General features: G+C 40.2%; 1 protein-coding gene across 7 annotated transcripts in view; it reads right to left on the bottom strand.

The window, feature by feature from the left end:
- The window catches only part of TMEM266 (transmembrane protein 266), a 107,328-nt gene that overhangs the window by 40,748 nt on the left and 41,620 nt on the right, over positions 1–24,960 (bottom strand). For 6 of the 7 annotated variants that reach the window (XM_042824131.1, XM_042824130.1, XM_042824129.1 and 3 more), the window contains 4 exons: positions 19,485–19,585; positions 18,438–18,543; positions 14,833–15,021; positions 2,660–2,814 (listed from right to left, as the gene is read on the bottom strand). In XM_042824131.1, coding sequence (XP_042680065.1) covers positions 2,660–2,814; positions 14,833–15,021; positions 18,438–18,451 — 358 coding nt within the window. In that variant the 5' untranslated portion in view covers positions 18,452–18,543; positions 19,485–19,585. Of the gene's footprint in view, positions 1–2,659; positions 2,815–14,832; positions 15,022–18,437; positions 18,544–19,484; positions 19,586–22,096; positions 22,182–24,960 lie in introns of those variants that run through there. The other variant, XM_042824133.1, reaches the window with a different exon arrangement.

Genomic DNA, 24,960 nt, shown 5'->3' with positions numbered 1-24,960 from the left:
TCATTTAGACTCAAAATGCATGTCTGGAGGACAGGAACAAAGTATGCATTCTGACAAATGGTGAGTGGCCATTACAGAAGCTTGTACTACCAGCTCTTGTTTCTGATTGCTGTTGTTGATGATGGTTTCCTGGTAGATACAAGTTTCTGCCAGGTGTAGACAGCAGCTGCTCCCTGCGTGGTTTGGGCAAGCCTTCAAGCCATTCATGCAGAGACATCACTGCGTCTCAGTACTCATTTTCCTCGGACAGCTTCACACACAGTCAGACAGCACCTGATCCAGCAATCAGGTAGCATTATGTGCAGCCTTTCAGGTCCACGGTCTTCAGGAAGACCTGATGCCTTCTACAGAAATACCTGCTGCAATTGACTGCAGAAGGAGGACTAAGATGACTGCCTGACTTGCTCTCCTCCAAAACTACTGAAGACAGTGAAGGGACAGCATGCTCTGTTTTTCTGAGTACAGGAGTATGGGTTGAAACTTGCCAAGTTCAAAATACTTGCATCACATGATAAGGCATTATTTTGTTAATGCATGTCCTACACATTTGCAGGCCTGGTCTCCATCACTGATACTTTGCGTGTGGGAAAAGTGCTACCAAGGACTGCAATAAAAATATGAGAAAGGTACTTTCAAAATCACACAGCCAGAAAAATGGACTTTTCATGCAATAGTTTTTCACAAAAAACTCAAAGCACATTAAAATCTCATTTAGAAGAGAAAAAAGACTTCCTAAGCAGTTATCAACTATAACGTTTAGCATTTGTTGTTACAAACAAAACTGCCATAATGCATCCTAATGCACTGCTCAATTTCATATAGAATAAAAAATCAATTTCATATAGAACAAGAAATCATCATAAGTTCAAATTACATGTATTTTCAAAAAGCATGATTATGCCCTGAATGCTCTTTACCACTTCAAGGTAAGCAATGTACATTCCTTGTACAACACAACTGCAATACCAAGCATCATCAAGATAACCTTCATCTGATTTTAAGCAAAATAGAAAAAGTTCAGCTTAACGAAGGCAAGAAGTGTGATGGGTTGTAATGCAAAGTAGCAACACAGAGCTACGTTCTCTCAGGTGCTGAGAGAATCCACACAGACAGGGCAGGGATAGCAGCCTAACAGTAAAATCACCTGACCTGACCAAGCACCTGTAGGTCACATACAAGGTGCAAGCTGTGGAGTTTTCAAGGGTATGACATGCACCACATACAAAGAGAAGTGGGCCCTGAAAAATAGTCACCTTTTTGGAAAAATGAATGGTAAGAAAGCAGGTGCTTCCAGAAGAAAGTCTCCAGAACTGTATTAGAAGTCTAAAACAAATCAACAGAAACAGCTTTTAAACTCTTGGGCTCCACACAAAGAGACAAATCTATATATAAATATAAAGATACATCCTAGTATTTATTGAGTACCTCATTCCATTTTTAAGGACTTATATCCATAATTAGCATTCCGGACTCATCTGAAAGCTACAGGTTTGTCCAAATTATGGGCTTCCCCATACAAAATGGTAAGTTCCAAGAGACTGCTGAAAATAACAAATGTAATGAAATGGTCATGCTGGTAACTGTGTGTGCAGTATGGACAGACAGGGCTGTGAACAGAGGTGGGGGCAAGTTTGGGCAAAGTCGTGGAAAGAAAGCTCAGTCACTGATTCTTCTTGAAGGGTTTATAAAATGGTTGCAATTACCAATCAAGTCCCCTAAAGTAATCTTATTACAATACTTAAGTCTTACACTGAAAGCTAACTTCACTAATATCAACAGAAAAATCATGAAAATAGCAGAATGAGAGAATAAAAACTATGCTTGCCTAATTTGAAGTTGCCACAGAGGACACCAGACTGTGACTCTTTCATGATGTGCATTCATGGAATTGTCTGAACCTCATTATTGACATTTCAATATATTTGCAGGGAGGTGCTAAAGGCTAGTCTACAACAATTCGAGGGAAAAACGTAGCTGGCATTTGTGTTCACAACAGGTTTGTATTGCAAAAGCAAAAAAAAAAAAGAATGGAAGAAAACAGTAGTAGGGAAAAAAAATCAACATGAAAAATCGCACTGTGGAACCTGTGTAGAGTGAATTCAGATAAAACAAAACTCCACTTAGGCAGTTATTGGGATCACTGTATATTAGACTAGAATAATAATCTGTAACATTTCAGCACGCCCCAAGATAGAAAACCATAATTTCAATTCCTACCTGCCTCAGAAGTAGTAAATAAGTAAGGAAACGCCATGAAATAACCTAGCGTGTTCTTCATATCTGTCTATCCATGTGTATACAAGTATCAAGATTAACAATACGTATGACTTTTCTCCTTTGTTGTGGAGTGTTTCTGACCTGAAGGACAGACCTTTTCAGGTACCAGCATACAGATACCTGCACGTACGCTCTGCTCTGAAAATCGTATCCTCTGAAAATGTATCCTATATCAATTTGGTCAGCAAAATAGAGAAGGGACTGACTTCACTATACCAGGGTTCCACAAACACACAGTTCTTGCCTAGCCTACTAACCATTTACATGGTAGGGAAAAAAAATCCTCACCGATCTCCAACCCACCCCTTCAAAAGCCTCCCGGCAAGTTAAGCCCTTATGTCATTAAAATAAAAAAATTAAAAAAAGAAATCCTCCTACTCACACTGGAGAAGCTTTATATCTATTAGGAGTTCCAGAGTCAGAAGAATCACCACCAACACTACACAGGCTACCAGGAAACTGTTGAGACTTGCACTGAGCAAAAATACCTGCCACACAGCTGCTCGCCTCCCACAGCACGGTTTTAGCCAGTTAGATCTAAGAAAAGAAAATTAAGAGGGGAAAAAAAAAAGAAAAGAAAAGAAGTGAAAAAAGAAGAGAGCTACAGAGCAGTGGACTCAAAACAGTAAGTTCTGCTATTATGGATACTCATCAATGCTGTACGTAGACTGTTAGAGTCACTCACTGGTTTCTTTACTAAGGTTGGGCCATTTTCCAAATGATTACAGTGTTAAATCCTGTTTGCATTTGTCAACTGCACCATCCACTTTAATGAGCACGGTTAATTGCAACTGTTACATGGGCATAACTTCACCCTGGAGATCAGTTGTGCCTCAGCTTTAATGAGTTTCCCCAACCCTCCTGAGTACACCGATGCTCAAGTGTCTTCCAAAGGTCTGAGTAATGCAACACTGATTATCATACAATGCTTTTCCACTTTCTTCCTGTCTCACTATTTTTCATGCACCTTGATTTTGATATACACGCTGCAGTTACTTATCTGTGGTAACCAAGACACAAAAGGACTCAGCTGTTCAGTTAGAAGGTTTTATAACAAATTATCTGGTATTTAACGTTACGGTCTTGCACCTCATCCCTTCTCAGGTATGAGACAAATCAGACAAGAGGAGCAATCAGTTGCACATTATGGAAAAGGAAAAACAGAATTTTGGAAAGCACCAAAGAGTAGTTCAGATACTCCATAACTCAGCCTATACTAGCAAATAGTAGACAGCCAAAGTGTCAAGCAACTGGCTGGGGCTGTCTAGTTCACCTACTTTGAGTAAGCCAGCAGCCTATTTGTGCACCAGGCTAAACAGAGGTCACCTTGTTTTAGAGGAAAAAGAAGGATCAGCCAAAGTGAAGGGAGCTGCACTATGCCACTGGTTTTAAGGGTCAGAGAGCCCTCGATGGCTTACTTAGCAGTACAGATGTAGACTGTGAGTTCCAAGGTTCAAATGAACCATGAGAAGAAATTAAAAACAAACAAACAAACACAATGAACAGAGCTATTACTTCAACAACAAGTAATGCTGCTTGCTAAAATTACGGTCCACAACAACTCCCTGTTTTCCAATGTGTGTTTTCAGGAGCGATGAAATTCAAGACATCACTTGGATCAGTACCAAATCTGCTGTAATTGGTTTCAGCATCAGCTAATAACCACCATCCAGATAAGAGTGCAGCTCATTCACTGCAACACCCAGGTTCCAGTTGCTAGAGCAGCTTTAAATCTTTGCAGAAAACTATTACTATCCTGGTTCCCTTAGTAGCTGGCAGTCACCACCCTCCGCAGGGTTGTCAGAACTTTTGGCTCTAACCAAAACCAGCAGCTGGATTTCAGAAGAAAACTTGTTTATTGCAGGGAGAGAAACGGGAAGAATTCCTGCTGAGTACATCTGTGAGGATGAGAGCTCTGGAAGGAAGCTGATGAATCAATAAATGTTTTACCAGCACTTTCCCAATACAGATACACATTTTGAAATGGGTTGTTGAAACTTCCTGCTTTTTCTCTTGAAAATACTTCTGTCAGGAATCACGGTAGCATGCTGTTCAGAAATAAAAAGCCCATCCTGATAACTTTTTTTCCTTCTAAAATTCTCCCATAGTTTATTACTGGTACAGTATTTATTGTATCATTTCTCCTCATAGCATTTTGTAACGTTCCTACACTGGCCCAAGTATTCCAGCCTGTAGCAGCAATTCAAACCAGTTTTTTCTCAATTGTGGCCTGAAAAGAAATACATAAAATAATCATAATGCACTAAAAAACACAGAAGGCACTGGATTTTAAATACATTTTTTTTTTTTTAAATCTAAGGAAAAAAGAGCATTCTAATAAGGCCTTTCAGCAAACTTGTCATTTTTTAATGGATTTTGTTTGCCTCCATCTCAAAACCTGTTCTTACCACAGCTGGTATTTTTGTTGGTTTGTTTTCCAAGATCTTCCCAAAATAACACTAGAGACTGGTTTTGTCTATTTAGTACAGGTTTTAGTTCTATCCTCATCTTATCTTTATCCTGTTTCCAAAAAGACCTGCTTTGCCAGCATTTTAGCATTGCAGGGTTGCTTTTCTTATTTCCTATTCTCAGAATGATCAGTAGAGGGCCTAAATACACTCTTTTAAAAAATTCTATGTAGTTAAGATTTTTAAATATTACAAGTGTATCACTAAGCAATCTGAGATACTCAGCATGCATTACCTACAGACATGATAATCTTTATTCAAGTTAATCATTACTTAAAGAAACACTAAGGAATGCAGACTTATTCTATCTACCCTGTTTCAATATTCTCCCAATTCCAAAATGCTTCTGTTTGAAATTACCAACTTATGTCTGGAAAAGCAGTAACATTAAGAGGTGAAGTGCAGATCATCTGCATGTTTGCTCCTATATGTCACTCCTATAATATATAAATTGATTTCAAGTACATGAAGTGTTTGAAAATTAAGCCTGGAAACCTATCTTCAGTTTCCAATCTTAATTAACTAAACCAAGGTGCACTTGTTTAACGCGTGTCCTATGAGCAATGATCAGCACCTTCACCTAGCAGACAAGCTCTTCACAGATCTTCAAGTCCTCTGAATCCACTGACACCAATACTTATATCGAGCTGTAAAAAAATGGTGCACAGCACGGTTTTTTTCTTGGAAGCTGAGAATTTAGTTCATTTACCATGTTAATTTGACACAACTGTATTATAGAGTCCTGATCTTCCCTTGGTCTGTTTTGTTTTTTTCCTACATATCTTCTGTAAAGAAAGGACATAAATAAAATGAACTACAACTAGAAATATATTTTATGCAGATAAATCTATTGACACACTAACCACACCAGATCCTAATAAACAATCTCTTCATCTCCTTCAGTGCTCTAAACTGTCTTAGTAGAGTATCTCTTTCTCATGATATAAGGGTCATCCATTCAATAGAGGAGAAATCTGGTATTTGAGAAAAACAAATCCATACCAGAACTAGGGAGGGTTTAAATCTACCTTCCAAATCTTGGCCTCTGCTCCTCTATTCATAGGATTATCATCTACTTGCCTTACAGTGCCTAGATAAAATAAATAAGGAATATGTTGGCTGATAGTGATGCAGGGTTATGAGAAATTTAAGTATACTGTGGAATTTTACTGGGGTAAGTCTTTTTAAAGATACTTTCACACATGGCTGTGTGGAAAACCAATCTGTTATCATCACTGCTAGTTTTATTAATAAACAGCTTGGAAAAAAAAAGAGCATAAGGCAAAACTGGGAAAGGTTTAACATATTTCTTTGGTAAGGAACAACTACAAACAATTTGTTCAAGCTGTTAACAGCTGTCACTGTTTCTATTTTCTGATGTAGCAAACAAATATCCCAAATCTGTATTATACCTTACCCTGGTTTTTGGTTGGTTTTTTTTTTGTTTGTTTTTGTTTTTGTTTTGTTTTTTGGCTTAGTAGCAAGTGTTTGCATCTCACAAGATGGATATGATTAGCAACCAGAAGGATGGATGAGATCCAAATCGCTAACTGAAGGAAAAGAAAAGCCATGGTCAGGAAGTAACTGAAACACAGAGTTTCGATAATACAAAATCTGAGACCAAACAGACAGGAGCCTCACAGGAGACTACAGAGAGCAGCTGGAGGCCTTTGGCAATTGTAATGAACAAATAGAGCTCTGCATCCCTCTCCCAGGCTTTTCCTACAAGAATAGTTTAACTACTGAGGGCAGCCTCATCCTTTTTCCACTAGAAGTCTTACAGTTTCTAAGCCAGCTACAGTTCTTAGAGGACTGCTGCAAAACTCCGTTGTTCTAATGGCAAGAAAGGCCTCCTGACTTCATCCTAACCCCAAACCCAATACAGCCAGTACTTGTGTCAATCCCATTCTTTGGCTGATTGCTCTTTTCCCTTGCTGGCATTTTGTCCATGATACATTCATACACAGCAATGACATTTCCTCATTTAAAGAAGTGCAGCTGGGAGGAATTGTCAGTCTGTTTGGGGGGTAGGAAGGCCCTACAGAGGGATCTGGACAGGCTGGATCACTGCACTGAGGCCAGTGGGATGAAGTTGAACAAGACCTAGTACCAGGTCCTGCACTTCGGCCACAGCAACCCAAGGCAACACTACAGGCTGGGGGCAGAGTGGCTGGAAGACTGCATAGAGGAAAAGGAGCTGAAGGTGTTGGTCTGTGGTCAGCTGAACAAGCCAGCAGTGCACCCAGGTGGCCAACAAGGCCAGTGGCATCCTGGCTTGCGTCAGAATCACAAAGCAAATCTAGCAGGAGCAGGGAAGTGATCATCCTCTGTACTCAGCACTGGTGAGGCCACACCTCAACTACTGTGTTCAGTTTTGGGCTCCTCAATACAAGAAAGACATTGAAGCCCTGGAACATATGCAGAAAAGGGCAACAAAGCTGGTAAGGAGTCCAGAGCACAAGACTTATGAGGAGAATACCTGAGGGAGCTGGGACTGGTTAGTCTGGAGAAGAGGAGGCACAGGGGAGATCTTACCACTCTCCACAACTCCCTGAAGGGAGGCAGTGGCAAGGTGAGGGTCAGCCTCTCCTCTCATGTAACCAGGGATAAGACTAGAGGGAATGGCCTCAAGTTGCAGCAGGGGATATTCAAAATTAGATGTTCTTCTCTAGAAGAGTGGTCAGGCATTGGAACGGGCTGCATAGGGAGCTGGTGGAGTCACCATCCCTAGAGGTGCTCACAAAATGTTTAGATGTACTGAGGGACAAACTGGTGATAGGTGGACAGTTGGACTGAATGACCTTGGAGGTCTTTTCCAATTCTGGTGATTCTATGAACACAGACAATAGGAACCGTACATAATGTTTTGGAATAGGTTTAATTACATCAGTGCTTTTCAGCTCTATCTGAAGTATCTTAGCTGATGCTTTCTAAGCTCATTTTTGCCTTCCTCACACACACATATATATATCAGACTATTTTTACCACAGATATAATGTGATTATCTTGTACACGATTCTTCTCATTAGGTATTTATTAGGCTTCTCCATTTTATGCTAAGGTTAACATTAAACCTAAAATCAACCTTTAACAAACATAAGTAGAGCCATACTGGACTGGAATAATGGCTTGATATCCTGTCTCCAATAGCATCTAGGAGCAGAATTTTCAGGATGCACAAGAACACAAGGGCAAATACTTCCCATTAAAACTCTCCCAGCACTGAAATACTTGCAGCTAGAGTAACATTCCCAGCCAGGTGTGGGTTCAAGGATTCTACTTAGTAACCTTCAAGGCTCAAAAAACAAACAAACAAACAAACAAAACCACTTTTCCACAGACTTGTCCAATTTCCTGCTAGGTCACAGAAGCTATTAGAAGCCACTCATCCTTTAACAGGTAGTTCCACACATTTTACTGCCCTTGTGGTGAAGTACCACCTTTTTGCTTGTTTTTCAACTGGCCATTAATCTATTAATGTACCTGGAACTTGGATTCAGGAGAGAGGTATCAAACTTCTAAACTCTTTGTCACCAGTTCTGTAATCTCAAATCTCATGTTAACCTTCTTTCCAAATTCAACAATCCTAGCTTACATAGTTCTACATCTTAGATCACTGTTTTCCAGTTCTTTTTTGTCTACCATATCCTTTCTGACAGGGGCCAGTACTACACACTCACACTCAAGATGTGGGCAAAGGTTGGATTTACAGAGAGGCACAATATGAACTCTGTTTTATTCATTATTCCTTTCCTAAAAAATCCTAATATTTCATTTGCTGTTAGACTGCCGCTCAGCCTTTTGCTGACCTTTCCATGGACTCTTCTTTGAGCTAAACATCTCTCTTTTCCATATTTCTCCTTTATCCTATTGCTTATCCATCTTTCAGTTGTTGCAGCAAGCTACATCATCATCAATTTAGACAATTATTCTGATGTTAAGCCAAGTAAGTCAGATCTGCATCATTTCCCCCCTACAAAAAAAGTCCTCTGCAAACAGAGATCTGTGGGACACTTCATTTCTAGCCACAGAAGATACATAGGAAAAGTTCCATTGTTAAAAAAAACAAAAAAACAAAACAACCAAGGGGGATGAAAAAAAGAAAAATCTATGAATCAAAAAAGCTTGAAAACCACTGATATACACATGTGTGTGGATATTTTTTTTTTCCATTTATTGTTGGTGCTCCCTCTATCAATTGGTGTTTCGGATAGAAGATACAAGATGGACACAGTGGAGGAATTTAGGTTCTAGGATGAACGCAGTAACAAGCTACTCTAGAAAACAACATCTGCAAAGGGAAAAGCTCAAAAGGATATGAGAAAAAGAAGTTTTTAAATCATTGAACTTCTTTGTAACACAGCCTGACATTTCACGCGCTCTTTAGCAAAGAGCTGATCACCTCTCAGATTCTGAAGCACTGAACACTCATTTTGTGCTGCACTGCAGGTTTCAGTTTTGGACTGGACAATCTATGTGCAGCAGTAGTGATACAGTACTGTACAATGAACAAATCAGCACTACAGCCTTGCTTCCTGTATTTGATAACAGGATTTTGCATCATCTCTCTGGATTCAGACCGTGACTGGCATGTGAAGGAAGTTTAAATAAATCACTTTTATAAATACAAAGAATTAGCAAACTATGAAACAGCCCTGACATTCAAAACCTTGCACCTTACCTCTAACCCTGATCTGATCATGATCATTCATCACATATGCTTCAGGATTTGCATGCCTGCACAGGACCTTTCACAAAAGGGACTACATTTTAAGTATGCTGCCAAATAAAAACAAAAAAACAAACAAAAAAAGATAGAAAACAAAAGAAAAATGGGAATTTAGTCCATTTGGTTAAAAAAAACCAAAAACCTTCGAGCCTTGCAGAAGCTGTAAGTAAAAAAACCTCAAAGATGAAAATAAAAACTGGAAATGAATATGAAACAGCATTCACTGGACACAATTACAGAAGACAGATTCAAGGAACAGATATCCCTTTTTTCCAGGATGGGTGAATATCTTCAATCAGGGAAGACTTGCAACCAATCTCAAATGATAGGAAAAAGAATCTTGTGAGCTTATGTTAACTTCTGAGTCTCTGTATCTCTATTCTTTGTTCATATTCGGCTTTCCTTCTTTTTTATTTCCCTGTCTATCACTTCACATCTCATTCTTTTCTCAGATATGCTGACTGCTTCCTTTCCAGCTGGCCTGGGACCAAACAAATCTTAGACTATGCAAAAATGCATAGCTAATGGTGGATAGCTATGTCGAAAAACAGTATTTTGTAGCTGAGAACTTGCTCTATTGAAAAGTGTTTTCATGCTCTTTGTAGTTGCTGTAATTTCCTGAATTAAATACTTCCAGAACAACCTTCATAATTTAAAGTTGATGCATCTCTGCTTGCTTCCCAGCCACCACCAAACACAGATCTTTACTGAGACAGGTTCACTGACTAACTGCATATTACTTCTCCAAAAGTAATGTGTCTATTACAGTCTATTACACAACTGGCTGTGATGGCTGTTACAGTTTATTATGAGTGATACCTCCTAATTGGAGATTAAAGAAAATATGGGAAGGACAGCTGGTCCCAGCCCCTGCTTGTTTCATAGCACACACCATTTTCTGCATGTAGACAATTTCTGAACTGTTCTCCATCATTTTTATTGATCATTAATGTAGAACTATAAGGCTTTTTTTTTTTTTTTTTTTTTTTGAAAACAGAACACTCAATTGGACAAAAAGGAAATTAAAGTTGATGTTAATATTTTAAAAGCTCCTGAACTTTTGGGTGATTAATCTCCTCAGAGAAACATTATTTTCATGCAAACTGAGTTCTATGCAGACATAGATTCTCCCATAAATTCACAGACATGAAGAAAATCACCTGCTTTGCAGCTGCTTTTGGGACACAGGTATCACCTTATCTGTTAGAAATGCACATTACGTGCTCTCCTCGGAACCCAAGGCAAATTTTTTGCATGAACTCATTTCTTATCTACATGTCTCCAGTCATTGCCTCAATCATTTCTGCAGTGTCTAAGTACAGAATGCAGCACAGAGTAAAGATATCCTAAAATTAACCGCAGGGCAGACAAGCAGGACTAGTAAGTAATGAACTCACTGGTTCTGAGAATCAAGCTACTATTTACTCACAGTGCTTCACTGGGTGAAGAACATGCAACTTTTTAAATACAGATGGCTACAGTCACATAAAAATCAAAGTGCTTTAGTTGCAGAGTGTTAGCATTTACCAGAAATTTTCATTGTCTGAAAAAAAAGATCCATAGTTTCATTAATACCAGGCACGTCAGCCTCACTGCAGCTAGGAAGCAAGCCTGATTCAGCAATCCCTCCTATCCCACACACTGATGCACAGAGACCACAAGCACCTTACTGTTTTTAAATGCAAAGAAGGCAATGCCAGCCCATCCACATGATTTATAATTAATAACTTCAGTGCATATTTCATCCAACTTAATCTTCCTCCATCATGCAAATCTTTGGACTTTCCCTTTTTGAGAATTCTACAGAATGAAAATAAGTAATTTTTGCCTAACACACATTGGAAGAAGCCACAGTTTGTGGTTTGTCTAGGGGATTCTGAAAGAGCAGAAAAAGGTATCTTGTTGCCTAATTACACTTTTACTACTTACAAGTGTACTTCAGGGACAAGCATGACATGCCATCAAATCTGCACTCCTTTCTTTGGTCTTTCTTTGGTCTTTCTTTGGTTTTATGCAGGAATCAGTACTGTAAACAATTTTTGACAAAAATAGCTCAAACTTTCAGCATAATTCCTTCAATAACATTAAGAGACGGGAACTGACTGCTCTGAGAATTTGATATGATAGAGCCAAGCCCCATCAATCTGCACAAAATAAACTTTTTATTCCTGCACCTTTTAAGCCACGTAAATGTCAGGTTACATATGACCTTTCTAGCAAAAAATAGATTGCAACTTTTCTTTCTTCCTGTTCCCCCTCCCCCTGCCATTTCTGGTGAGAGGAGTAGTTAGTCTGATGCTGAGTCTGTGGGCTGAGCTATTACCCACCTGTTCCTGGTAGCCAATTAATATCAGTTGTATTGAGAGAAACATTCTGTTAAGTTAAAAAACAAAAAGTCCCCTAGTTAGCACCACACTATCCTTCACCAACCAGGTTAAACTTGCACACGTGCTTGGACTGGTGCAATCTGGCCTTAAATAAAGAATGCTAAAGGAAAGCCTTGGGGAGCACATAACCAAATAATTACATCAGAAGACTACTTTACTGCCCACTCACTCATCTCCAGCCTGATGTCTCTCTTGCTGCTCTGTGCATGGAGCTGGACACATACTAGTGATGAAGAGTTCCTAGCTTCTAAAATGGGTTGGCACAATACCATGAACAGCAAGGTGTTGCAAACCCCAGTAAGGTCTCAGACAGATGCAGTTTATGTCCACAATTCACTACTTCCCAAGTCCTTTGCCACATTCCTATTATAACTTTCCAAGAAGTGGGCACACGCCAGACCTCACTGCTGCAGTGCCTTGCAATTACAGTCAGCATTGTTTGTCTACACACAGATCTAGACCATTAGATTCCTACAGAATGTATGCAGGTCATACTGATTGGCAACTTCCCTGAAATTTTCAGGGGAAAAAAAAAAAAGTGGAAGTGAACATCTGGAGGTCTGCAATGAAGGCAGACCATCACTGAGTGGAAAAACAAGGCCTATGTCCCCATTTAGTACTCTGTGGCGTTTGCAATTTCAGTATCTCCACTTGCAACCTGTGTAAAAGCAGTGGGGACATAGAGCTTCACAATTATGAATATGGATGCTGGCAGAAAATACAGGGACTCAGACATTTTCTATTGCTTCCTGTGCTGACCTTTCCACATCATCCTCTTTGTCTGTGAGGGAGAAGTAGCTGGCAGTTTCTGTACCAGTGTGATCTGATCCTCCACAGATACTTCTTACTCAGGTGGAGAAGTGAGTCAGACAACTAAAAAGGCCATGAGAGAGAAAGCAGAGCATGCCCATAAAACCAGACACGTTCCCAAACAAGCCACAAGATGGAATGGAAGTAGATTTTCACTTGGGCTGTCAGCCTTCTTGATCTCAGCTCAGCTCTTAAATTTTACAGGACAGCAACTGCAAACAGTGCTTCTGAAAGGAAGGAGCCATTCTCACGAGGAAGATGCAGCCTTGGGACGTAGCTGAACATATTCAGCCAAAATGCACTAAGACATACAAGCTAAAGGTCTGAATTTTCTTCACAGAACCCCCTCAGCAGCTGGGAAGTCTGGATGGCACCTACTTATTTCCATTCAGAATGACAAAGCAACTGAAGTTATCTGTGTGAAGTAAGAGATCTCTGCTGAGGAAAAGAACAAGTCTGTTTCCACACTCAGACTACAAAACTGTTCAAATAGTCACAATGGGAGACCTGTGCACTTTGGCACAGTGAAGACTGGAGTTTCAGATCATAAAAACCTATTAAAATCCATATTTGAACAAAACTGGTATCGACTCAGCACCAAAATAGCGTGAGGGTTACACCTGCACACTCAAATTAATTTTCAAGTGCCTCTCCTGCTATGCAGAGTATTTTGTGTTACAGTTGTACCATACTTACATAACCTCCTTGAAATGTATTTCCCCTTGTTTAGAGCAACAGCTTTCTGGAGACGTCACAAAGTCTAATTTGGAAAGAAATTAAAGGCAAGAGTCTTTCCTCAGTACTCTTCCCTGACTAGCATTCAGAATACCTGCTGAGCGGAGATCAAGCAGGTCTCTGCTGATTTCTGAGCACAGGTTAAAACATACTCAGCTGTTAATATTTTGAGGCTTATATTAAGCCTTTTAATGGCTTCATCTTGAGAGCTCTGTATAACCTACTGTTAAGTGTTTTTAGACAGATCTTACTGGCAGCGGAGTATATATAATACATTCAGTGCAACATACAGTGGAATAGCAACCACAGAGACAGAGGGGTTAAGTACAAGTGCTCACCTAATCTCCATCCCAAGGGATATTAAGCTGTACTGTCATCATTCCAGATAACTGCGTCTTCTTAAAGACATCTAATGATTGCAATTCTACTCCCCACTTCCTCCCACGCACCACTAGTCTATCCAAGCACTCTGCTGTCCTTGCTCTTCTCTTCTTTGCTGTTATTCAAGTCTTTTTACTTCTTGTCCTAAATACCATAGAGATGGAACAGACCATTCTCTTCCTCACTGTAAAATCCCTTATAATGTCCCCAAAGTCTCTTCATATGAAATGGAAACAGTTACTTCCAGCAGTAGCTGGCTATTTCCTCCAATGGCAGGTTTTCTGCACTTCTCATCATTCTCACTGTCTCCCTCTTTATGCTTTCAAGTTGACACAAAACTTTCATGAAAACCATAGCACAAGAGTCCACTTACAGCCACTTGAGGCCTGAATCAGGCATAAGGATAACTTATGTTTTGTAGAACATAAACTGACATTGGGTTATGTTTCAGCAAACGTTATAAACTGATCAAGATCTTTTATTCCAACATAAGTGGAGCAGTTCTAAAACAGCAATAACATGCGTGTATCAAAGTCAATATTTTCACATAAGCAAACTACACAATTTAAATTATACTAGGAAAAGCAATGATATGTTCAGGAATCACTGACAGGGTACTGTCATTACTGTGAGGGGATCTACAACCACGAAAAAGAATCACAGTAGCTAACCCTCTGTTATCCTGAAATACCACCAATGAAGAGCGTTCATCAGGCCACTCTGCATGTGTGACAGGCTAGAGACTTGGTCTAACTTTCCCCATCTGACAGAAATCTTCCAGACTGGGTCAAATAGTAGCTATGAACTACGTAATCTCGAAGAGCCCCAAACCAGCACTGATTAGTTATATTAGAAAAAGTCATTTCCATCCTGTGACAGTGACCTTAATGTTTGATCACTGTCACAATTGCGACTGAGTTTGAGGATGATGGGCTGCTCTTCTCCAACTCAGAGTTTTTATTGTTTTTGTTTGTTTTTTTAATTACAGGCAGAGTAATTCCCATAAGATAAAATTAGAAAATAAAGTTTTGTCCATTGTACTTACCCTTCTCTTTGGTACTCCTCGTCCAAATTTGACAAAAGCTGGGACCCAGCCACAGACAGATCAAGTGCAGCTAAGGGTAGATCTCGATAAGCAAAATTAACAAGCTGTACAGGGGCAATGCTTTTGGTCTCTTCTTCAACTTGCTGCGAAATTATCTCAACTTCTGAAACACCACCTTCTATCGCAGGCCTGAAAACACAATAAGCAAAATAAAAACCTCTCTCCACAGAGGCACACACATATATACATCTAATCTATATATGCAAATATTAAAAAACCCAAGCAAATAAAAATAAGTTGGAGACAAGAACTTCACAGAAGAAAAAAAACAATAAATTGTAAGGCCAGGTCATTGAGAGAGGTATCCTCGGTAAGGGGGACAGATCAAATGTCTTCAAACTTGTCTTCAGTAGATGTAACACAGGGCAACAGAAATCTCACAGATAAAAGAAAACAGCATGTCACACTCTGCTTCAAAAGCACTAAATATAAACAAATGTGTTATGAACAAACAAATGTGGAAACAGTGTATGAAACCAAAAGCAAAATATTTGTGCAAAACAGTCAAGAACAACAGAAAGAAGGCGTGCAACTACACCAAGAACTCACTGCTTTGCAACTTGGACAAGTGAATAATGAATAGTTAAGCTTATTAATTAATATACAAATCAGTAGTTAATGGATGAATTTTGACCCCTCTCACTGTGGATCACTACTATCAAAGAGCTTTTGAGAGATGGGGCCCTGATTTCATTCAACCACATAAGATTACTCTGTTACAAGTTACTTCAAAACAATTCTGAAAGGAGAACAGAGACTCAGAAGAATTATGTACTCCTCTACAAAGCTTATCTTAAGCAGCTATTTGTACTGCTTCCAAGTCCAGGCATGTATTTTTCTACCACTCCAGCAACATTAATGAGAACTGCATGCAAGCAAAACCAGCATCTCACTTTATCCACGTCCTCCACGTTTAAAATACTACTTAGCTAGAACTCAAACACTGTCAGCTAGCATACCCTCCTGCACACGAAGGATGAAATCATAGTAGGACAAAGCTCGTATGAGAAGTCCCAGTAGGGGCTGATCCTTAGCAGTTCCCAGTGAGAGTTCCTTGCCTCACATGATTCAGAATAGAGTGTAAACAATCTGCTCTGGTATTTACCCTCAGGATTTTATTAACTTCTGAGAAATCTCATGCTAGTTTTCAGAAGCTTTAAGCGGCAGGTATGAAGGTCTTTTTCTTCGAGATACAGTTAAAAAGCATATAGCACCCAAATCATCTCTCATTTGACTGCAAAAGTTGCATGGGTGACTTTGCTTTAAAGAAGTTTATTAAAATATTCCAGCTATTCAAGCAAACTAATATGTAGGGCTATTGGTTTTTCTTTATTATTTAATTAGATTTAATTAAATTTAATTAATAATTATAATAATAATAATTTAATTCTTTATTATTTAATTAGAATTATTTAGCAGAGTTCTTAACTCATGTATCTTGTAAATCTGAAGATGTGAGTGAAGAAGCTAGAACTCTAGATGAAAGGGAAAGAAAAACCTATTGCTCAGAGCCAGAATATCAGACTAACCCTTTTGGATGGAAAACATTCATCCAGATTTAAAGGAGCTAATCGCTCCCAGCATTACACAAAAAAGTCATTTGAAAAACCTGAAAAAGCTTTTATAACTCAAGTATTGTCAAAGAAAGGCTGCGCCTGTATCACAGAATCAGAATATCCTGAGTTGGAAAGGATCCCCAAGGATTATCAAGTCCAATCCCTGGCTCCACACAGAACCGCCCAAACCCTGCATGTAACAGCAGCATCCAAATGCTCCTTAGGCTCCAGCAGCTCAAGGCCATGCCCACTGCCCAGGGCAGCCCGTTCCAGGCCCATCACTGGGGCAGAACCTTCCCCTAACCCCCAGCTGGCCTCCCCCGGCACAGCTCCATGCCGTTCCCTCAGGCCCTGTCACAGAGCAGAGCTCAGCGCTGCCCTCTGCTCCCTGTGAGAAGCTGCAGCTGCCATCAGGCCTCCCGCCAGCCTGTTCTGCTCTGGGCTGAACAAACCCAGGGACCTCAGCAAGACACATCCTGCCCTCAAGACCTTTCACCACCTCTGCAGCCTTCCTTTGGATGCTCTCTAATATTTTTACGTCCTTCTTATATTGTGGCACCCAAACCTGCTCACAGTGCTTGAAATGAAGCTGCACAGCACAGCATGGAGTGGGACAATCCCGTCCCTCATGCAGCTGGCAGTGTCAGGTCTGATACACCCCAGAGCCTGACCCATCAGCCACTTTTTCACCTACCACTATTTTCCTCCCCCCCCCCCCCTCTCTCTCTATATATATATACATGCTGGACATTTTGTCCAGATCAATACTTTGAGTAACAATACCAACAGCTTTACTAAAATTACATCTGCTGGCTTCCCTTGGTCATGCAGGTGAGTAACTTTGTCATAAATGGAGATTAAGTTCACAAACAGAACCCTCCCCCTTGTGAGCCCACCTTGGTTGCAACCAGGTTGCACTATCTTTCAGGTGTTTTCCTATAGCTCCCAGAATAATTTTATCAGGCTCTGAAGTAAGACTGACAGCGCGTCATACTGTCACACCATGCAGAAAGTAAAGGGAGATACTACTATATGTACAACCTAAAAGCTCATTTTATTTTACTCCTTGCCTAACCAGTGATTGAAAGTACTGAGATTCATGTCATTTCCAACAGAACTGTATTTACCTGTCAAGTCAAATCAGAGGCAGGAGCTAATTATAGCAAGAAACTTCTCTCTGTGATTTTCACCTTTAGTGACTGTGAACCTTTACCCTTACAAGTCTAAGATGAGCTGACTCAGTTGTGCATGAAGACCATGTAGAGATCCCATTTCTAGTATTATAAGGGAAAAAAGGAAAATGCATGAGTGCAGCCTTCCCCCTCTCAACAGAATTTATCTTCCATATTTCTTAGACAGATTATATCATAGGCAGAGTCTGATGTGAATGGGTTGATTAACTGCAGGACAAGGGGAAATGATTTTAAGTTGAGGGAAGGAAGATTTAGGTTGGATGTCAGGGGCAAGTTCTTCACAGAGAGAGTGGTGAGGTGCTGGAACAGCTGCCCAGAGAGGCTGTGGATGCCCCGTCCATCCCTGGAGGTGTTCAAGGCCAGGTTGGATGGAGCCCTGGGCAGCCTGGGCTGGTATTAAATGGGGAGATTGGTGGCAGGGGGTTGGAGATTCATGATCCTTGAGGTTCATTCCAACCCATGATTCTGCGTGATTCCGTGATGTGACTGAAAAGAAAACCAAACCAACCAATAGACTGGTGTTGGCAAGCAGCCTTCAGACAGTTTTGGTGAAAGGGAAATGGATATGAAAATGAGACAAAGTAATTTTTAGCCACTGGCTGGCAGTATACATCCAAAACTTAGTGCATTCTTGCTTTTTCTGTTAATTCACACTCTTTAGGCAACTGACAAAATCCCACTATCCCTTCTCAAAATAGCAACTTTTCCTTCTGACATCACAACAATATACTCCTACAGGCAGGAATTGTTCTTGGGTAATTAAAATAAGTTATAATCATCCTGATATGGTACTTACTGAGGACTGGTCATGTTGGAGGATGCAACTCAATCAGCAGCGGTTACTGTATTCAACTAATTCCAGCTGCTTTGCACAGATGTTCTAGACATCCAAAATGAGGCTTCTGCAAGAGTCAAAACAAATTATCTAAAACAGTTAAAAGAACTCCAAAGGGCTGCACTGACTATTTTTGTCATGTTATCAGTTCACTTCATTATTTTATTTCCCTTTATGATTCTTTTCCTAGGCATTTCGTTCTGGATTGACTCCTCCATTTTATGGGAGGTGTAAAGCTATAGATAGACACCAGCTCATGTATGTAGTTCCATAACAACACATCTCGCTTTAAATTTCTGGTTCACTTAGAAATAATCAGGCAGGGGGGATTTTCAAAGAAAGCTTGGGGATTCAGGAGCACAAATGCTATTGAAAGCCAATTAATACTTTCTTTTTAAAAATAAATACAATTTAATATTTAATTTAATATTGAGACGAGTGCTAGTCTTGTCTACAAAGCCTGGAGAATTGTTATCAAACATTCTGGTTAGGTTGTTACCAAGACAATACTTTGATCAACGAAGTCCACTAACATTTGGAAAAGGTGACACATTTGCCTACGGCACAATCTTATCTTGTGGTGTACCTGGACCAATGCATGGGAGCCAGAATGGAACAGCACTCAGATGAGAATAAAACTTATCAGTACATAGGTTTTAATAGCTGGAAAATATAACCTGGAGAAAACCACATAAGAAATGCAAATTCATAGAAAATCATATAGTAAGAAATTTTGTAAAGCTACTGTCAGGACTAATGACACTAATTGAAACCAGTAACTAAAATACAAAAACATGCTCTTTATTTAAGCAGAAATACACTGGTTGGTAAACTAGCATATGACCGTCATCAAGCAATTTTCACAATGATGAGAAATAATTCTTATACTAAACCAGAGTCATTAACAGGCTGAACTGTTAGTATCAGTCAAGCATTTACAACAGAGATATATAAAAACTGCATTATCTATGGTAGTCATTTGATACCAAATAACAAAACTGAACTTACATCAATTGTAGAGCCATTTCCAAGGCTTTATTTAACATACTGGAAACTTGTATTAACGTAAAATGTAGTCATTCCATTCTCAGATTTTTCAGATAATACACCTGCATATACAAAAAGAAAGGATCTAGATTATGATCACCTTCCTCAGGTAGATGAGTTAGCCAAAAAGAATTATTCACAAGAAATACAATTGACTTCAAAACACAAAACATACGTGTTTCAGAAAAAAAACATACTCCATTTTTCTTTCAGTTTTAAGCACTTATAACATCAGAGTAACAAAACAACTACTTTTCAGATATACTTTCTCAGATACAGCACAATCTTGATCCAATATTCATTTGATATCAATGCGAGTCTCTTCGCTTCTATTCTTGGTCTTTTTCTGATTATATTCCCCAGGCAGTAAGATACTAAAGCAAATGCTTAAAATTAAAAGTCTGTTTAAAACACATACTGAAAGGATGCAGCAAGAATATCTTACGCCTAAGACAGTTTCATAATAGCAACCATTCCACTTAGCAGCAGAATAAAACTGAAATGTCACTACAAGTCTTGCTTTGCAACGTTAGCTCCCTAACACCCCATTTGGGGTTTACATTTTACTGTGCTTTTCACTGAAGTGTTTTACCTAAACTTGTTGTTGTAAGCATACGGGCTGGGAAAATGGTAAAGGCGCAAGGGTGCTCAGTACCTCCCCTAACAGGCTGAGATGGAAATTGAAAATCCTTCTGTAATCATGTCTGCAAGCCTGGAGAATAAGAGGTAAATGGGGATAATGAATGCAACTGAGAGAAACTGGCCTCTGAGAGATGTAGGAAGGGAAATTTCTTCATATAGTTGAAAAGTCACTGCATGTTCGGGAGACAGCTCAGTGCTAATGCTCCACCTCTCTCCCAAAGAGGGGTTTAAAAAACAAGAACACTACAAATGTACAGCCAGATGTTTGAAAGTATTATCTAAAGATAATTCCCAAAAGGGGAACCAACAACACTGCAAACACTTGAACAAGAAACATTCGCTGCTCCAGGACTTACACTTTTGTTTTTCAAGCTAGAAGCATGTTCATATCCATCCAGAACTTTGTTTCTCCATTCAACCACACCAGTGGCAACATCAATAAGCCAGACCTGCTACCTCTTACTGGAGCTGGCAGCTCTACAGGGAAACATTCACTCACTACCAAGAGTGAGAGAGCAATTCATGGCTGGGCAGCAAGCTCTTCAGATAGCTCTGAGGGCTCCACTGGGAGCAGAGTTCAACCTGCCCTCACTGAACAGATTGCTACCATGGCATAATGCACTCACAGAGGTGAGATGAGTAATGTGGAAAGAAATCTGGGAGGGTTTCAAGTCTCAAAGAAGGGAGTCAAGTCTCTAAAGGACTCAATGGAACTTCCCTCAGAAGGAAAGCATAAAAAGTCAGTCATCTGCACCCAGAATTACTAATGTAGCACTCAATTCAGTGGATCAAAAAGTGGTTTCTGAGCACAGCTGCAGGACAGCACAACTGAAGCCTTCAAAACAGACACAACATGTTGTATATGTAATGTAAACAGGCTACAAGGACTCCTGCTTCTTTCTACGCCACACACAAGCATCTAACAACTCCATCCCATCTATTTGCTATCTTCCTTAGAGCCAGTTTATAGGAAAATACAACACCTCCAAGTCCCACAGGAGATTTCTGTGCAACTGAGTAGTGTTTAAAGGCAACAACGAACAGAGAGGAGAAATAATTTCCCTACATTTAATCTCCCACTTGTGTTCCTACAGGACATAGTACAGGCAAAGGGCAATGACGTGAGCATTCTGCAGGCACCCTATGGGTATCCCATCCGCCATCCAAGAGTGGAAATTTTTCCAAGCTGCCCTTTCTGCACCTAGCCCGCTCAAGGCTTAGTAGATAAAAACACCTTGATCTCATGGGAGGAGATTAGTTGGCAGTTTCAGGATGGGTTTTGTGCCCTCTCTTTGTTTTCCGGTCATTTATATTTTTCGTTTTTATTTTAACTTCTTGGAACTGAGGCCAAGGCAGCACATGGTTCATGCTGAGTTCCCACATAGCTCTGAGCAATGCCCATTTTGTGAGAATTCAGCAGTTCCATTTGTTCTGTGGCGTAAGTATTTTCAAGGTGAGATGACTGCGGAAAGAGCAAAGTTCCCCAAACTAAACAGAATTCATTTTAAGAGGAGATAGAGCAGAAATGAAAGAATTGCCCCCAGAAGGTTTCTTGTGCAAGTTTTGAAGTGCTGTAAAACCCAGAAATAGTCACTGAACTAAATGACCAGGATAGCGGTCAGGTGAGCCAAGAGGGCAATGCAACCTGATGGAAAGCATATTTCTGTAACTGGTTTTCCGTGTAGGGTTGAGTTTGTAGATTCATTGCCTAATGAATAAAAATGTGCAGATACACAGTTCAGAATTCAGCAAAGCTGACTCAGCTCTTCACACCCCTGCAGTAAGTGAAGTTGTGCACAATTCACCGAGTTCTTTATGAGGCAAGACCTTTGAAATGCTTAAAAATGCTTTGCCTCCCCAGCCCTTCCTGCCTTCCTGTTCTTTGCACGCATATTACACACATCAGTGGTCTCAACACTTCTGTGACATACCTTTTGCTTAATTATTTCTTTTACCCTCTCATTTGTGGTGCACAGACATGCAGCTGTTCCGCTCTTCATGCATTACTGTCAGAATCACACAGGTTGAAAAGCAGCGTCACGCTCTATAGCACTTGAGCAAAGGTTGATGATGCTGCCTGCACCCAACACACAACCTCTCATGGTTAATGTGTTAGTGTTTAGATCAACCTTTCACTGCCAGTCACTGTAGCGTAGCAGTAGCTTGTTAATACACAAAGTTCAGCTGAAACAACGCAAACTATAAAGCAATTTGAGAGTTTACATAAAATCAGAGCAAACGCACAGTGGTATAAGCTCTGTGCATGTATCATAGAACAGTCTGGATTGAAGAGGACCACAATGCTCATCCAGTTCCAACCCCCTGCTGTGTGCAGGTCGCCAACCAGCAGCCCAGGCTGCCCAGAGCCACATCCAGCCTGGCCTTGAATGCCTGCAGGGATGGGGCATCCACAGCCTCCTTGGGCAACCTGTTCCAGTGCCTCACCACCCTCTGTGTGAAAAAATTCCTCCTAATATCCAACCTAAACTTCCCCTGTCTCAGTTTAAGACCATTCCCCCTTGTCCTATCACTATCCACCCTCATGAACAACTGTTTTCCCCCTCCTGTTTATACGCTCCCTTCCAGTACTGGAAGGCCACAACGAAGTCTCCCCAGAGCCTTCTCCTCTCCAAGCTAAACAATTCCAGTTCCCTTAAACTTTCCTCATAGAAGAGGTGCTCCAGCCCTCTGATCATTTTAGTGGCTCTTCTCTGGACCCAAGTGGCTCCAAGAGATCCACATGCTGGGGTCACAGGCCTGGATGCAGTACTGCAGATGGAGACTCAGGGAATACATGTTTTCCAAGCCTTTAAGAAAAGCAACAAGAACAGCACCCAAGAGGAACTTCAAAAGAAGTTTATACTCCACATCTGCATAAAAATTATGATTTTTAGCACTGGTTTCAACAGTCCCCCAAAATCTGTGTGTCACAGTGTGGCAATAAATAAATAAACTAAAAAGCCTGAAACAAAAACAAAAAAAAAGAAGATTGACCAGAAAGAAGAAAGCGTCTAATTTAAGCTTTTTACAAAGTCCCTTCTAACTTGTATTGAACCCCCTTCAATTAAGTTGAAGTCAAGACCGCGGTGTTCACTTGTTGCATTTGCTCATGTTCTCCACGGAGTATTATCATGATGCTGATGCTGTAAGCTCCCCTAGTCACACGCTTGTAAGTGAACCATCCCACATTGCTATGTAAGTTCACAATCAGTCAGATGGTATGGCATGTAACAATAAGAGATTTCCCTTTAAAAAAAAAAAAAAAAGTGCTTCTCCAATGCAGGGAAAAGCACAGCTCCAAAAACAGTTGTGTCAGCACCAGGGGGTTAGGGCTGCACACATGGCCACAGCCATGGGAACAAATGGCATGGTGGAGAAATACTGAAGTCAGCTTATATCAGAAAGACTTACACCTAAAATTATGTGCCAAGCCCTCACCATTGGTGATACTGAACTGCAGCAAGCACCCAAACTGAAAATGCTTCACGGATTTAGGGAGAGGGAAAGAAGAAAGACGATGACTGGTCATATAATGTCCAAATTGTTTTCTTCAGAAATCCAGCAACTTGCTCTTCTTTCTGAAGGGGAAACCCCAAGTTCAGGAAAGGTAGCAACACCCCCTTGCTTCACTTCAGGTTGAACAAAATTGAAGAGGTTCATTGAGATAGAAGATACAAGATTGATTAAACAGACCCTCCCCCAAATCCTCTTTCTGCCAGCTAGCATTTTCAGAAAGTATTTGTTTACATGGCTCTAAGAGGTAGATCCATAATACTTCCTTTATTTTCCAAAAATAACTGAATGAGATTTATCAAAAGATTACAAATGCAGAACGTTACAAAACAGAGTAAATTAACTTCCTCTACAAATCAAGCACATTAGATACACGTTTTAACATTGCAGGTTCCCAATTCCAGTCATAGCTTTAACATTCCTATACAGCACCCAGAAGAGACAGGCACAAAAGACAGAGCTTTGCATTTCACAGGAAAAAGGGACACTGAATTTTGTATCTCTGTCAATCATCTACAGTCAAACGTTTATATACATATTTAAAAAAATGAAGGAAAAAAACACATAAAACCCTCCATCACAGTAAAGGTATTTATAGTTGGAAAAATTAGACATTCAGAAATTAGGAAATGGCAGATTTGAACTTGCTCATGCAGCCATAATTCTACCCCCTTATGGGATCACCCCGTATGCTGAAATTAAGCAGAATGCTGGGGGTGGAGTAGGAAGCATGTAATCCTGTAACTAAAAACCATGTCACTCTTTGTAAGCATAGTTCATATTTCCAAGGAAAGTTTAGACAGTCCATAAAAAAAAGAGAAAAAGGATCTTTTGCATAATCATAATCTTCCCCACAAAACATCATGAGCACTGTTTGAATCTTGAGCTTTCAGTACTGCAAACTTGGACCTCAGAACACATTAAAATCCTGTAGAGGAAGTCTAAACAAGTACAAATTGCCAGGATAGACCAGCCCAGCCCCTTCCAAGGCACCTCTAGATGTGCAGCACATGCTACTTCCAGACACAGGATGCAGTGCTCTGTTTGGGATGGCAAAGCACATGCACTCCTTTTCTCCACCACCTTTTCTCCAAGGAACTGGAGAGAGCAGGAGGGAAACCACATAGAGGTCCTGTGATATGTCAGCATTCCAGCTCGAACATTCTTTCAACACACATCCATGTTGCCCTGACAGCTCCTACAGGTCCTCATTCCCACCTGCACAGCTAGGGGCTGCTTATGGTACTGCTGAAGTGGTTCTATTCAGTGGTTCAGATACATA

The sequence above is a fragment of the Centrocercus urophasianus genome, unplaced genomic scaffold (assembly GCF_019232065.1).
Source record: "Centrocercus urophasianus isolate 14NV4802_14NV808 unplaced genomic scaffold, USGS_Curo_1.0 seq_23, whole genome shotgun sequence".
Lineage (NCBI taxonomy): Eukaryota > Metazoa > Chordata > Aves > Galliformes > Phasianidae > Centrocercus > Centrocercus urophasianus.
The sequence above is the reverse complement of the archived record's forward strand: the minus strand, read 5'-3'. Positions and strand labels throughout refer to the sequence as shown.